The sequence below is a fragment of the Malaya genurostris genome, chromosome 3 (genome assembly GCF_030247185.1).
Source record: "Malaya genurostris strain Urasoe2022 chromosome 3, Malgen_1.1, whole genome shotgun sequence".
Taxonomy (NCBI): domain Eukaryota; kingdom Metazoa; phylum Arthropoda; class Insecta; order Diptera; family Culicidae; genus Malaya; species Malaya genurostris.
In genome coordinates, this window is record NC_080572.1 from 9274923 (window position 1) to 9291644 (window position 16722).

At 36.0% G+C, this 16722-nt stretch overlaps 1 protein-coding gene across 2 annotated transcripts in view; it reads left to right on the forward strand.

The window, feature by feature from the left end:
• Nucleotides 1-15790, forward strand: part of LOC131437958 (G protein-coupled receptor kinase 1) — a 198263-nt gene extending 182473 nt beyond the window's left edge. For both annotated transcript variants that reach the window (XM_058607664.1, XM_058607665.1), the window contains 6 exons: nt 2929-3255; nt 3318-3418; nt 3478-3696; nt 3771-3977; nt 4043-4205; nt 9299-15790. In XM_058607664.1, the coding sequence (XP_058463647.1) occupies nt 2929-3255; nt 3318-3418; nt 3478-3696; nt 3771-3977; nt 4043-4205; nt 9299-9520 (1239 nt within the window). In that variant the 3' untranslated portion in view covers nt 9521-15790. The remainder of the gene's footprint in view (nt 1-2928; nt 3256-3317; nt 3419-3477; nt 3697-3770; nt 3978-4042; nt 4206-9298) is intronic.
• Nucleotides 15791-16722: the final 932 nt, after the last annotated feature.

Here is a 16722-nt window from a genome sequence, read left to right on the forward strand (position 1 = left end):
AGCTGCGCGTATCGTTTGCAGTGACTGTCTTATGCTTGGCGACATTTTTTAAATGTCGATTTTTCGCACCCTTGTGTACGAATGATTCAAAAATCATCAAATTCTATTGCGTATTTCGATTCGTGTGGACAAAAAATATGATTATTTTGTTAAAATTCCCATACTTTGGATTTGACTTACTTTTCATCTCTGTTTACTAGAGAGTTTTTAGATCCATCCCAGAAGTTCTAGAACGAAAAGAAAACTAATAGCATCGTGTTGCCGTTGTTCTAAATGTCCAATCAGTTCTCAGTCGTTGAATCCATTTCCCGTCCGAATAATTCATCCGTTTGCTTTTGAAATTTTATACTTTATTTTATATACCTACCGGCTGCGGATTCTCAAAATTGCAGTCCCGCATTTTTTCTAGTAATAGCTTCGTATTTCTCCACGAACCGTCTCCCCGAATGATGCTATTACCGGAAGGACACATTCTTTCATCACCAAAATCCATCGATGCGAATACGATGGTACCCGCTAGACTACCACTCGCACTGGAAGGAAATGAGCATCCGGCATTAGGGGATTCGTGTTCATACCTGTCAGTGTTGTACTTCGTATGAATCCACGATGTAGAAAGTATTGGTAGCCACTCAAGCCGTTGTTGGTTATATTTGTAATTTTCGTAGCAAATTTGTGGCACCCAGATCACACCTGTACGTGAGAAACGGAACAAACATGGCTCGAAATCATTCGGGGTTTTTGGTATCTCGTGGGTATCCTGTTTGTGCAAAGTGCGCATGACTTGAAGACGATATGTAAAAATATGATGGCTCAAAAATTTTAACGTAAAGTTACAAATTTTCCAATTTGAAATAAAGTTTTGTACTCTGTAATTGCAACAAAACTTGATTCGACACATGATTTTGCTGCGGCCAATGTTCACGTTTTTTCCATTTTCTGAACTTCCTTTTCTTCCGAAAAATAGTGACAACCGCACTCTCGCATAGAAGAAAGTAATCACCTAGTATTTCTACATCGTGGTATAGCTCTATCCATTACGATAGGACTTTTGTTCTTAGTTCGAGTTTTTATTCTTTTTTTCGATGTTGTCATCATCTGCAATGAAGCCGACCTCCCGCCAGATATAACTTCATCCTCTCTATCATTCTACTGAATCGGAAAGAAGTAAGTTTAATTGGATTAGTCACAGCTATCGCCTGGTAGCTTGTTTGGTTGATTAGTTGGTTATGTTACACAAGAAGAACGAATCTTACCAAGAAACTGTGTGTATTTGTATTATTTTTCGCATTAAATTCTTGTTTCTGTTGAGTTGGATAAAATTTCATAAAATTCATACTATAAATAAACGTTTTCAATTCAATTATTACTGGTTAGCCGGTGCTGCGTCCATCGGCTCCTAAAGTATCATTCGCCTGAAGGTTTTCGGTGTCGAATGATATAATTGTATGTTAAATGTTAGGAAATTGATTTAATTGGTTGAAAATACCATTATAGTAATTAACAGCATAAAAGATGGCAAAATCAGGTTTGATTTGCTAGGATTTGCATGAAACTTTGTACACGTTTCCAGTATGGCAAACCATTAAAACGTATAGACAACACAAGACTAATTTCAAAATTTTTTGAACACACTTTCTTAAAATCGCTATAACTCGGAAACCCTTATTTGCCCACAAGTGGTGTTCAAGAAAAATTTGTAGAAATCGGTAGGACACTCAATAATGTACGATTCAGACGGTCCGCTTTCTTCCGTCACCGGAACGTCAGCGTCCGTCAAAATTAGTTCAACACTTTCTCTACCGCAACGTTCACACGTTCAGCTGTCAAGACGGTCTGTGACGGTGACGTTGTGTGTGAATGTCTCCATAAGAATGCGTTCAAGTAATTTTTACGGTGAAGGTGACGGAGGTTGACGGTTACGGAAGAAGACGGATCGTCTGAATCGTACATAAATCAAACACTGGACAAAAACTTGAATGCTTTGTCAAGTATTAGGAAACTAACCGAAAATATAAAATTAACAAAAACCCATCTATATTTTTTTGTAATATTTTTTATAGACTTGTTATTTGATGTTAACTTGATTAGAGCCTATAAAAAAATAAATCTACAAGTATAATAATTGTGAGACATTTGCAAAACTTCATGTTTCTGTTAAAAAATTGTCTTTCAAAGACTAGAACATGATTTGACAGATTAAAAGCAATAAATTTGCTTATAGTGACCTTATACGAGACCGTTCCCGAGATATCAGGAAATGTAATTTAAAGAACTCTGATTTTTCCAGAAAGTCTTTCATTGTTTTCAACGTAAATTCCAAGATGAAGTAAATGGTCGAGTCGTACAACGCTTAAGATGTTTTCATTTTTTATAGATTTAAATGTTTCTTAATTATATAATTTTCTGATGATTATTTGATAATCATTTATTATGTAAAGAAAATTAAGTTTCAGTCGATTAGAATAAACTATATTTGATTGAATTCAAAATTTCGAGTTGTTTTCCATATTATTAATATTTCCATATATTAATATTGAAGTATACAGTACTTTGAGTTAAAGTGCTGTGACTGTGTTGTTCTACCCCCTCTATATGAATTTGGTAGTACATATCAATTCCGGTTTCCGCTTTCGAGCAACGAGACACATTCATATTATTCCATGAAAAATAAATTATATTGTCGATATTGTTTTAACAGCCACGTTAGCTGACATGTACCATAGGCATTACTCGCTGACACGCCCATTCCCAGCCATTTCAACACATTATAAGTGCATTTTCTCGATTCTAGGTCCGACGGGCGGTGCAAAAAAAAAACTAGTGCGACGGACAGTGCGAATGAAACCTTATCTGTACCATTTCCGGTTTAATTTTCCCGCTAGATCCATTAATGAGTATATGTGTATCTTTTCCCGAAACAACTAGGTCATCCTCGGGCTGGAACACATGCACAAGCGGTTTATCGTCTATCGGGACCTGAAGCCAGCCAACATTTTGCTGGACGAGAACGGCCACGTTCGGATCTCGGACCTGGGGTTGGCGTGTGATTTTAGCAAAAAGAAACCTCATGCCTCGGTTGGAACGCATGGCTATATGGCACCGGAGGTACTGTCCAAGGGAACACCGTATGATTCCAGTGCAGACTGGTTTAGCTTCGGTTGTATGCTGTACAAGTTGCTGAAAGGTCACTCACCCTTCCGGCAGCACAAAACCAAGGACAAACATGAGATCGATCGAATGACGCTTACAATGGTGAGTTTGTTCATTGACAAATTGAACATGAGGCTCTGTATATAATATTGCTTCTTTTTCAGAACGTTGAACTGCCGGAATCATTTAGTAAAGAACTAAGAGACTTGCTAGAGGGACTACTTCAGAGGGACATTGATAAACGATTAGGTTGTAAAGGGGGAGGGTAAGTCAAACCGACAATTTTCTGTCAGTAATAAAATTACATTACAATTCTCTGTCCAGAGCGGATGAGGTGAAAGCGCATCCATTCTTCACCGGTATCGACTGGAACCAGGTTTACTACCAGAAGTACACCCCACCGCTGATACCTCCTCGGGGAGAGGTGAATGCCGCAGACGCCTTCGATATCGGTTCATTTGACGAAGAAGACACTAAAGGAATCAAATTGACTGAACAAGATCAGGAGCTTTATAAATATTTTCCGCTGACCATCTCGGAAAGGTACGTACTTGCACACCCGACTCGAGATCGTTGTTAATCTGATTAATTTTTTACCTTCAATCAACTGCCACCAGATGGCAGCAGGAAGTATCGGAAACAGTATTCGAAACCGTCAACTTGGAAGCAGATCGACTCGAACAGAAGCGAAAAGCTAAGCAGAAACAGCGCTTCGATGCGGACGAGAAAGACTCCGACTGCATACTACACGGGTATATAAAAAAATACAGCGGCTCGTTTGCGTCGGTTTGGCAGACGCGGTACGCAAAGCTCTACCCGAACAGGTGAGTGTCAGTCACGTGAATATCAATCAAGAATGAAAAAAATGTTTCGATACACATCATTCCAGGCTAGAATTACATACCGACAGTGGAAGTACGAAGCCAGAACTAGTGTTCATGGATCAGGTCGAGGAGGTGTCACCGGACTTTGTGCAGTTCAAAAACGAACAGTGTATGCAGATCCGGTTCCGTGATGGAATTCGTGATGGTAAACTGATCTTAACAATGTCGGTAAGTTGTTGAAATATATGAATTTTTAAACAAATTTTGTATCTTTTGTATCTGCAAATGTTAGCTAATCCAAATATGGAGTATAAGTCCAGCTGTCATACTATATTCCATAATTAGTTAGTTCAATATGTGATGTTCACATTGTGTAAATAACAGTAGTAGAGTAACAGAGGTATTTTGGCCCACTTTGTAAAAATATTCACCAAATCTTTGAAAAACCCTTCCGCAATAGCTAATTTAATGTGATTAGTTTCAAATTGATGCAACATGGGTTACTTAACATCGATTAAATCCATAAAGTTTGTTAAGTGGGCCAAAATATATGAAGTGGTCAAAATACCTCTGTTACCCTAACACATCACTCAATAAGTCGTGTGCCTAACTAAGAAAAACACTTGTTTTGCCAACAAATCGATTTTATTCATCAATGTAAACTCCTTCAAGAGCAATACATTCATTCCAACGCTTCTCTAACTTCTCGATGCCGTGCTTGGAAATGGATTTGTCTTTTGCCTTAAAATAGGTTTCACATTCAGCAATTGCTGCTTCATTTGAGCAAATAGCCAGTAGTCACTTGGGGCTAGATCTGGGCTACACTGCGGATAAGGAAAACATTCTGTTCCGCGCCTGTCTGTATCGCTCCTCGTTTGCTCTCGTCCGATGTTGTAGCTTGCTCGCCCAAGCTGCATTCTTCTCGGCCACTAACTGTTCACAATCGTCGTCGAACCTTTCGTTCCTTACGTTCGGAGTCGCCGTACCCAGCGTTGCTGATGCAGTGCTATCTATGGCAGAACGGATGTCTCTCCAGCCATCTTCAAGAGTAGCTGCACCAGTAGGCCTACGCCAACCCTTTGTCTCGCCGGAGGATCACTGTGCTTGATCTGTTTAACGTCCCAACTATCACTAGGACGATCCCGTTGGTGGGATTGCCACCTTGGATTTAGCATAGCATCTAGCGGGATACACCATTTCATACTCAGCCGCTGGATACCCGAACAGACGCTGTTTGCAGTCGCTCCTAACACGGAGTACAGACGCTCCGACATCCTCCTTCCCTGTCAGCATACGACCAAAATCCCACCGGGATTGGTTACCCGATCTTTCCTATGGTTACTCGTACCCCAGCCGGCACCGCGGAAGGTAGGGATAGGAGTTACTGGACAAGAGGCTTGTCCAGTTGTTCACCAACCGATATGAATCCAATGATATGAATCTATTTGATCTGATTTGAAGATTGAGATAAAATCACACATTAGTATGGTCAGGCTTTATAATATAACATTTATAATGACTATAATTAACATGGTAAAAATGCAATCACAGAGCATGTTCCATACCGTTGTTCCAAAAATAAACCCTATTTACTTCAATTTCATACACAGAAGTAAAGGAACGTAGAATTTTGCTGTAGCGAACAAACAATATCTGGTTATTTGGGGGTTTGGAACCTCTTGGGTTCCGGTTTGTGCTAAAGTGCACATGACTAGTTTGAATCATTTACGTTTCGCATTCAGCTCATCAGTGCATTAGCAGATTATGTTGATCTATTATTGCCACCTCACGGATCAACATAATGCACTAAGCAGACGAAAAGTCATAGCTATTTGCAACGCACTTATTTTACACTAAAAGTGCTATGTCTTTTTATACTTGCGCACCTGGTATTCCACGGGCCCTGATGGTTTAACCAGTAGTTTTTTTAGGTGTTGTTTTCATACTCTGACCCATTTTTTAACAAGTCGTTCGAGCAAGACATACTCTCAATAATCTAGAGACTTCCATATTTCCATTATTTAAAAGCAAATGTACGAAGCTACCGTTGTATAACCAGCAGTGCGGTAAAATTTCATTTTCAATCGAATAATATAAGATGAAAATGAAATTTATGGCCACTGACCGTCAGCATATCCCTTTTAATTCATTTGACTTTTTCTGCCATTTTCAAGTGAAGCTTCCAGAATTCATCGTCAGTTGAATAATCGTACCTAGTCATTTGAAGTTTTGCTTGCTCAGTTGCTTAAGGAGGAAACAATTAATTTATGTGTATTCTGTGATTGATATTTCAGCTGATTAGTCTTTTATCTATTATCTTGAACCAATTCGAATGTTTACATGAACCTCATTTGAAGGCCGCTCTCACACTATTGAAAGAGATATTTTGTTACTTCAAGAGATCAACTGACGGTGGTTAAACTGAGCCTCGATTAAAGAGAAACGAGTGATGAACTGAATGCTGCTCGTTCGGGCCGTCAGAAAACATTGTGTGTGTCAGAGAGTGAAGTTTACTGCAGTGGAGAGATCGTCAATGTGTTCCACATTCAGTTTCAATTGAATTGAATGAAGTTTTACTGCACTGATAACCAGTTTGTCAACAGTATCAAAGCTCTACTGAAAAGCATTGCTTCAAGCATGTGTGGAGAGTGAGTAAACCCGAACCTATCGAACTTTACATGGACCAGTGATACTGAAGATGAACTATTGAGAATGAACTCTCAAAAATTGCCTTCGACGTCAACCATCAGAAGTAAACGTGTAGATTTGAACACTTCTAATCTACACGTTTTATTCAAATTTTTTGAACACTTCAAATCTACACGTTTTATTTAACATAGTTTGCGGTTAACTGGCAATTATTTTCCATCACTATTCTGCAGCATCATTATTCTTTACATTTAAAGAAAATGCATTCGACCTTGTTCAACGTTGGAGGAATTTAACAATTCGATCCTTTTAAGGCCTATAAATTGATATTCAAGAACCAATTTTTGCATATTTTAATTAGGAAACTCTGTTCTGGGACTTAGAAAAATTTAAAATTTTTTATAGAGTAAGGCAAAACCGAAAGAGATTGTCGTGGAATCGGGCATTCAAAAGCATAGCGATTGATTGAACTCTTTGATTGTAAATATCGATCATTAGAAATTTTGGTTGCCTTGTTCCACATCAATAGCTCGAACAACCTGGGGCTGATCCTTGTAGTTTTAATTCGAAATCGGTACTGCCCCCTAGTAAAAGATAAGGTGCTACTTTCAAAAGAAGCATTATATAATCTCGTGAACTTTCTTCAAAGACACACAAGTTCTTAAAAATCAGTGAAAGTCAGTACAAACTCTTGATAATTGACTTTTGATTTGTCATTTTTTAGTTTCGGACCTATGTGCGCCGGGTGTCACCCCTTACTCATATCCGATTTGGCTCAAATTTTCCTAGGGACTTTTTTGGAGGTGCTTAAACTTTTGAGCACTACCGCTTAACGAAATTAGAGATAACCCTAAAATATTGGCACTCTACTATACGTAAATACATACATTTAGCGATTTCAACGAACTGAATCGAATGGTACATGACACATTCGGTTCAAAGCTAGTATTTTCTAACAACCCATAGATTGTTAAAATCCGTTAATTTTCAACGGAGATATCGACATTTTTGTGTAAGCGTCTTTTCCCCCTATTTCAGCAGTATGAGTTTTGAGCGCTGTATGACAAAGCAATGCTTGGGAGCAACGTGAAACATGATTTTTTATACTGTTACATACAATTGCTTCTAAGTACCAAAAAGACTGTGTACAGCATCCTTTTTTATGACAATTTGCCTCGGACCGATTTTAGCACGGTTCGTTTTTGGCAACATAATCGTTCGAATATGTAAACCAGATGAATTTTCGAGTTGAAAGCAATTCCATAATTATATTGTTTTAAACTGATTACAGCAATAAATGATGGAAAACATAACACCCATATACCTTTCGAATCAGTTCGTCGAGATCAGCAAATGCGGGTGTGACAAATAATTTCACTCAATTTTCTCGGAGATGGCTAAACTACAAACTCAGATTCATATGAAAAGTCGTATACTCCCAAACAAGGTTCCTGGATTACGTTTGGATCCGACTTATGATTGCGGAACCACAGGATGATATGTGAAACGAAATTAAAATAATGCAATTTATTTTTCTCGTAGATGGCTGAACCGATCTAAGATTCAAATGAAATCTAAGAATCAACTATGATTCAAATGAGAGGTCTTAAAATCCTAAAAACCATCTTACTTTTTAGTCAGATCCGACTTCTGGTTTAGGAGATACAGGGTGATTAGTATAAAAATGTCCATTTCACATAAATTAATCAGGTTTATCGGGTTGGCAGATTTGGATAGTCGATTACCAAATTAATTTATTTTAGTTTAAGCGGTATTCGTTTTTGGATTCGGAATGTACCCCCAAATTTTAATTCGCACTACAATTTCTCAAAGATGTCTACACACTCCTCAGGTGAATTTAACTGATTTTGGCTATACCGATTCTAGATCTCCGGTTCCAGTATTTCTCGATCATTTTCTCGAAATTGAACTTTAAAAACAAAAATTCAGGTCCCATACAAAATACAAATCCGGACTTAAGGTCCCATACAAAATTGGTGAATTTTATCCGATTCTGGAATTACAGATGATGAGTTTTTAAAATTCATACCGATATAGAAGATGTAAATTGTTTGGCGTATTAATTTCAGACCATTCGAATCATTTTGGGTTATGCTAGTTCCTGAATACCGGCTCTGAAAGTACCATAAATAATGACGAAAAACTCTAAACTGGAACTTACTTCGACATCTCATGGAATGTTCAATCGATTGTCACACGTTAAGATTGAAATTCGATACGATTTACAGTTTCGGCATTACAGGGTAATGAGTGATTAAAATCTCAATTTGCGTTTAAAACGACTATAGTTAAAATAATGTCATGAGAACTGAAACACCTAAGAATATCCATGCAAAAACACATGCGGATTGATAAAAAAAGATATCATCTCACTGCTAGGTGGATTAATCACGTTTTTTCCTGGAAAATCTTGATAGTTTAGTAAATATACGACATCAATTTGATGCTCTTTGGTTACTTGGATTAATCGATTCTACGGACATTTTGGCATCAAAAACACATAATTTGGCAATATTAGGTTGGATTTTTATCAGAGTAGAACAGAGTGCTGATAGCAGATTTTTTACATTCGAAACGGAAATCATTTAGTAGTTCATTTTTATTTGATAAATATTTAAATAAATTTTTTTTGCACCCTGTTTTCATTTTAGGACGAAATTGGTCTTAAAGAGTGGGCCTTATCGCTGCGGGGTGCCCATAAAGAAAGCCAAGAGCTACTTGGCTCAATGGCCAAAAAAGCCGGTAAAATCTACGGTACCGAGCGGGAAGCTTCGAAGGCAAATGTTCTGATTTCGTCCAGCAATGCAGCCAATGCGAACACAACAGCGACGACAACGCACGGCCAGAAGAATGCCAACGGTTCGTCCAACTAGCGGTTACTGTTGCGATCTCGGTCCTGTTTCATAGAACCGAGTCGTCTAAAGGAACCGCTGATGAAGATGAAGTGCAAGGACACCTAAACAAGTGGTCGCCGTTCTTCAGAGTGTTGACATAAGGAACCGTTGAACACGTGACGCACGAACGACGTGGTTGTGCGTCAAGTGGTTCAGCTGTTGGTGATCTTAGTTCGTTTTTTTTTTTAATTCAATCCTCTTATATAAAGATGGATTTTTAGTTGTGGATGTTCAGTCATAAAAGTTGAAAGAAAAAAACTGTCGGGTAAAGTATGACAATGATAAAATAATGCTAGGTCAAGCTAATTCGAAAGTAGTGAGACATGAAAAGATAGAAAAATAAGTAGCAAACAAACCAGCGTCTTGGCAGTGATATAAACTAAACAAAACTGATTGCTGATTAATCTAAGGTGATTAATACAAATACGTGAAAACAAAACTGATTGAAAATTTTTTTTACAAAACGATGTAATAAGAAGTGTTTTTAAAGCGTGTGTTTGTAGTTCGAAAAAAAATCACAATCAGTATTGCGGTAAACGGATGCCATCGGTGTAATAATACAAATTATAAGCTGTCTACAATTGCTGATACAGTCCATGTCGCAAATTTTCATATAAATAGGGACAAACATGCAATTATGGGCAGTAACAAAAAAATACCGGTTATTCATACAGAATTAGCGAATAAATGTGTCAATTTAGTATTGTACTTCTTTACAAGTGAAGAAGCAGGAAACATGAAACTAACAAATCCATAGCTTAATGGTATTTATACAAAAACATCAGCAAACCGATATACAACAAAAAAGGATGAACAAAAACTAATCTTAATTACTTAGAGTAATACCCGTAAATAAAGGTGTGAATCGAATGTCATCAAACCCATTTATACATCAAACATTGGTGTAACTATCCTAAAGTATTGCTAATCAAAAGCATCAGAGATCACACACAACCGGTGAAGAACTCACTGTCGGTAGATTTGTTTAATCGTTTTTTTTTCTTTTCTTTCAACTGTCACTTCACGTCAAGTTATTTCAATGTGTCTTCTTCTGTTGTTACCGCGACCTGGAAATGTGAAACTGAAAGTTGAAGTGGTTTAAAAATTACCACCCTGGCCCACCTGCACATCTTCCTGGGTTCAACGCGGTATATTTCTTGCATGTGTGTAATGATGCTGCTGATGATGATGATGATGATGATGATGATGATAGCTCATGCTTGTATAGCATTAGATAAATAAGTGGAATTCTGCTACTAAAGCCTTTTACATGTTAGTCTATCTGTCTGTCTGTGTGTATGTATGTGTGTGTGTAAATTATGTTTTGAATATCACTTGATGGTAAAGAGAAACGCGCACCCGTTTCCGAAATATATGTCATTGTTTAAGCCAAAAAATTATTAATCATCGCAAGCGATAAAAAAACGATGCACAGTTTTTTTTATCAAAAGTAAAAGCTTTGTTTCGTTTTGTGGTTAAGTAGTAGAAACAACTACTTTTTTTTGAAAACTAAATGGAGAACAGATAAAAGATTGCAGTGACAATATTGAAAATTATAGTTTACAAAGAACGTAAGCCGATTCTGATTTTTCTCTAATCAATACATCCAGACTGAACTACGTTTACACACGAATCAAATCTCTTCCCGGTTTATGCAAACGAATAAAACATACCGAAACATGCAGAGAGAGAGGGATTCGAAATTAATAATCGCATGAACAATCGTTCTAATGAAGCTGAGAAGATATTCTAGGTTTTCACATTTTTCAAACTAGAAAATCAATTGAATTTCCCTTCATCAGAAAAATATGAAGCGTAGTGAGATCAAATTCGATCATTTAATCGTAGCCTTATTTGAAACAAATGAATAAATGAAACTTATTGATTATAATTGCATAATAGAAATCGTTACATTAAAAATGGAAAACAAAACAAAAGAGACAAGAAGCAAACTATTTAACAAAAAAGCGTATAAATTCAGCAGCTCACTGTTATGCAACACCAAAACTTTAGAATAGATTTAATTTTCGGTTCTATTTCACATCTCGTATATTGCATATTGATTAGACCCAAACTGTCCGATTGTGTTTCAGATTGCATGAGGCATCAAGTGCAGAACAACGGATGAGTCGTCGCTGGTTCTGTTTGTCGAATCCTTATTATGTAACATTAAACATGAACTAACCAAAAAGCTGGGCTCCTCAAATATATACTGTTGAAAAGATTTAAATGTTGTACTGCCGTCATATTTTTATTCTGAAATCGCTAATTTTGAATTAGAATTAGTGGGCCATTCATGGATACTTGAAGCATACTTGTCGATTTACAGGACCTGATTATTTCAAAATATATGTATTCGAAAACCTTCATTCGATCAGTGAATGTTGACAGATTTGATAGAATCGATTTAGACTGCACCAAACTGTACTGAGATTGTACAACTTAAACGACTTAGTCGTATTCTGAAATTGGTTAGATATTTCCGGTGTTCTTTACTATTTGAAACAGTATTTTTCTTAAAATATTATTTTAAAATCCATTTTTAGTCATTATCATTCTTTCAAGACTCATCGTTAGTTATCCGATAAGTGACAGAAAGAGCACGTATTTATCCCCATGAACAAATCGCTTTCCGAATGAAAAATCATTGATTTTTTCAATATTCTTCTCATTCGAGCTTAATTCGTTTCCAAGTTGTCCAAATTCTACAATTCATTCGAAATCAAATTCTGAGTTATATACGATTAGATAGAAACAAATGAACACATTCCATAAAAATTTAAATTATGTGTGTGCATTTGCATTGCACCATGTATTCTACTTGATCAGCAAGTCAGTAAAATTTTTGAACGAATTTTGTTTGCACGTTTGGAAGTCGGAGACTTCAAAAAATAAAGCAAAATTAAATTTTTGATTTCTAACTAAAGCATGTATTAAGTATTAGGGCCTTTAAACGTAAAAAAATCATGTATACTTTACCGACCGTAAAAATAGCCTTATGATGATGAAAACAATTAATGTTTTAAAAGAGCAACTCTTCAAAGTGAATGTTGATAGGTGGTTTATTGGCCATAGTTTTGTCTTACTCGCGAAAACCAGCCAATTTCTCGAAATATGCACGAGGGGTAGCTTCATAATTCACACATGAATAAAAAAATCTGTTAATATTATATTTGGTCCTAAGTGGAAATGTCAGATTCTCTATGTTTACTTTCTCTTTCAATTATTACGGTACTCTTAGCAATCGTTCTATCTAACGGTTTAGATAGAATAACTTATCTTTTAATCTGCACTGAAGAAATTATCGAAAAATACAGAAATATTTCGTAATACATGAAAGAGAAACTGACCTAATCTAATGTTCAGCGAGAAAGTAAACATTTGCTGTCAATATAAGTTTCGCCCTGCTTTGAAAAACAGTTGATTTCAGTTTATGGAGCAGACTAGAGATGGGCAATTCGTTCGCGAACGGTTCAGATGAACTAGTTCTTTTGAAAGAATGAATGAGCAGTAGTTCTTTTTTCGAGAACGGTAGTTCTATAATAAGAAAGCTGCATCACGACAGCTCAGTTCTAATTCGTGGGACCTGTTTTTTTTGCTCGCCTAACCTAACAATACTACCCAAGAAACCACGACGCATTATAACTTTACTTTAATTCAGCTTTAACAATTCGCGTGAAATTTGAATAAATGCAGCGGAGTTACACATGTTTTTACAATGCTATTATAAAGCTGAGAAGGGCGATTATTAGACTCTTATAGGATTATTACTCTAATAGTTATTATTAAAGTTTCGTTGCTCCAAAATATAGCATCGAATGTCTATATACAACACGGCAGAAGGTTGTTGTAAAATAATGCTCAGTTACATTTTGAATGCAAATTTAATGCACATTTCTTTAAAGTATGTAGAATTAGTGTAATTATACATTAACAATGTAAAAATAGAGGTTACTTGGGTAAGTTCTCGTTTAGTCAAACTATGAAAAGAACGAACGAACGGCTCTGAAAAACTAGTTCTTTCAATAGAACTTTGCATCACTGAACGGTTCTTTGAAATGAACTGTTTTGCCCATCTCTAGAGCAGACCAACAAATATCCAGAAATGCTAGGTCTGAATAATTGTCTGTAAATCTGCAGATTTCCGAAACAAGCTGCAGACATGTTTTTGTTGCAGGATTTTGAAAAACGTGTTTTCCGCAGACATTCGGCACAAAGTACAGAGGTTGTAAGTGTGATCAATATTCGAGTTTGTAAAGACTGGATGGCATAACGAACAAATTTTCTGTTTTTTTCCATTTGTACCCCATATCAAAACAGACTGAAGAAATACTTCCAAATTTTCGATAATTTTACGACAGAGGCGATTTGTCACTGCTCAGAATGTGAAATCAGCAGAATTGAACCGTACCTCTGTCTGCGTACTTCTCGGTTGAGTTCTCAAATTAGTCGCACAAGAAAATGACATACTCTCTTTGTTTATTTCCTCTTTCGAATATTGTGATGCGATTATAAATATGTTCATGGATTTCTATTACAAAAACGTCAGTATTTGTAGTTTGACGTAAGTCTATCATATCTGTTAACGTGCTGCAAGATTTGAATTTAATCTGTTTTTGAAGAAATTTGATAAAATGTAATTACTTGACTGAAACAACATAAAATACTTTTAATTTTTATAGGAATTAGATTTCAGCATTCCTAATTTGTTACCAATCCAAAATTAAAAAACAGACACCGGTTTTTGTCGTTGAATGATGGTTTTCGAATCATTTCACTAAATCGATTCAACTTTTGTTATAAGAGTCGGACGGTCAGACTGTGATCAATGTTGACTGGAAATCATGAAGTAAGATTTCTTCCTTATTTCAGTTCATGTTCACCTAGAGAACAGGATCGACGTTATTCGTATAAAAATTAAACCATTTTAGCTGCAGCTCGAATATGATGTAGACTTACACATAGTGGGACAAAAACATCATGGCCGAGCGAAAATCAGTGTTTAATAAGTCAACCCAGCCTATATCTAACTGTGAAGTAAAGTTTCTAAAGCTACCACACGCAAGCGACTCTCAACCATGTATAACTGTTAATGTTACTTTTAGGATAGAAAATGTGATTTTTTAGATTATCTGTATAGTTTAACTGTATATGTATATAATGTCCCTTTATAACAACAAATTTGTATAGATAAATGTTACATATAATGTACTGTATCCTAACGTTCCTGTAGAACGAAGAGTAATCAACACTAAACTTAAGTTGATTAGAAAGGAGCAACATTCTGTTTTTCGAATAATAAAAGCAAAAGGCACGCCAATATGCAAGTAGGAATGGTATAACAGTCATTGCAGCACGCTATAGAACCAACTAAAACAATTACAACTAAGTGTAAATTGTTATTCAGATTCATGTTTGCTACAGGAGTAAATAAAATATACTAAACGAATGTTTTTCATCCAAACGTACACTTGAGAAAGAAGCATTTTAAAATAAGCTCGAAGGACAAACGCAAATGCCAATAACCAGCAAACAATAAATAAAAGTTAGTAGTGAATGAACCTGAGACAGAAACCACATACATTTAGAAAAAAAAACTACACATATATGCATACATCTGTAATTATCATGACACACGCAGCAAAGTGCCCACACAACTCATGATGATGAGCTAAGGGTAAATCCTCCGAATAAACACGAAATACCTTTCTATTACACCTTGTTTTTGACGGCCCGGTAGGACGGTACAGAGGCAGAATCAATATCAGTGATTTTTAAACTGATGAACAACCAGTGTGCATACTTTAGTGTTTAATTTTTCTACACGAGCAAACCGTCATCAATCTTGCATTTAAATGACAAAGAAAGTCTAAAAAAATTGAACACGGCACAAGTGGAGAAACAAATAACTCAGTGACAATTGTGCGGGAGGCATGGGCGGTATCGCTATAGAAAACAACAAGAATACTGGTCATTATAACTATAATTAGAATTTAGTAGAAAGTATTTAATGGCAGTGTCACGAGACAATTTGAGTCCGCAGCATTTTGATCTTCTAATAACAAACAAACCGTATTTTAGAGAGTAAACAATTAAGGCAAATAAACCCGCATATTTGACATTGAAGTAAAAATATTTATGAATAATGTTACTGAAGGAAAAAATACTAGAGAATTATAGCAATGCGCAGTTGTATATACCGAGTGAACGAAATGCACTTATAAAAACATTTTTAGATTTTAAAAATAAGTATGACATCTTTGCTTGAATCCAATTGGAAAATATCACGAGTCCTTTAAGCCTTGTCGAGGCCACCGTAACCGAATCATGTATGAGCACCTGAGACGCCTGGTCTAATTTTTAAATGTCTTCCGATCGATTTATAAAAGTTTTTGCCAGCGCAAAATGTTCGGAAAATCCTCACCTTTGTAGATTCCACAAGAATAAAAAACTTATTCTCAATTCACCTAGTGGTGTGATTCCTTTCTCTTTATCGATAAAGTCTTATTAAGTGAACCAAGTTAACTTATGTTGGTAATTTGTGTATTACGTACATTTTTTTTGAACGTATATCATAGATCTATGTATTCATATATGCAGTGCAACCAGTTTATCAAAGTGGCTTGCACGATTGAGTTTTTGAGCAACAATTTATTCTTAAATGAATGTTAAGCCTTGGATGAAATATCAGTTTGGATCAATTTTCACCAACGTTTGATGGAAAATTGCTTACATTTTATGAATGTAGATTTTAATTCCCTAATAAAAAAGTTAGCAACACTTCTTCAACGCATTTGTATTAGATTGCGCTACACAAAATAAACAAAACTAAATATTTTCTGTTACAAAAGCAGTTTGCCGGGAAAATAAAAAGTTTTACGACAACATTTCATATTCATTGCCTTTCGCATGTTAAATTCAAGGTTCCTTTTTGCTGGAACACTAATAGAAGGTACGTAAATCTTTATATCGCAATAATTTCTGCAAGAGGAAATCCGTATAGAAATGTGTTTGTTGCTAATCAAATGTGTCAGTGGAAGTAAGCTGAAACTGAAATAATTTTTCTCGAGCAGTTTTAAGGAAAACGGGAGAGTTTTAGACTAAGATTTTCGCTTTTCTTGAATTGAAATTTTAAGCAGTATGAACCAATTGGTTTATTTTTCAACCATATGGAAAATTTA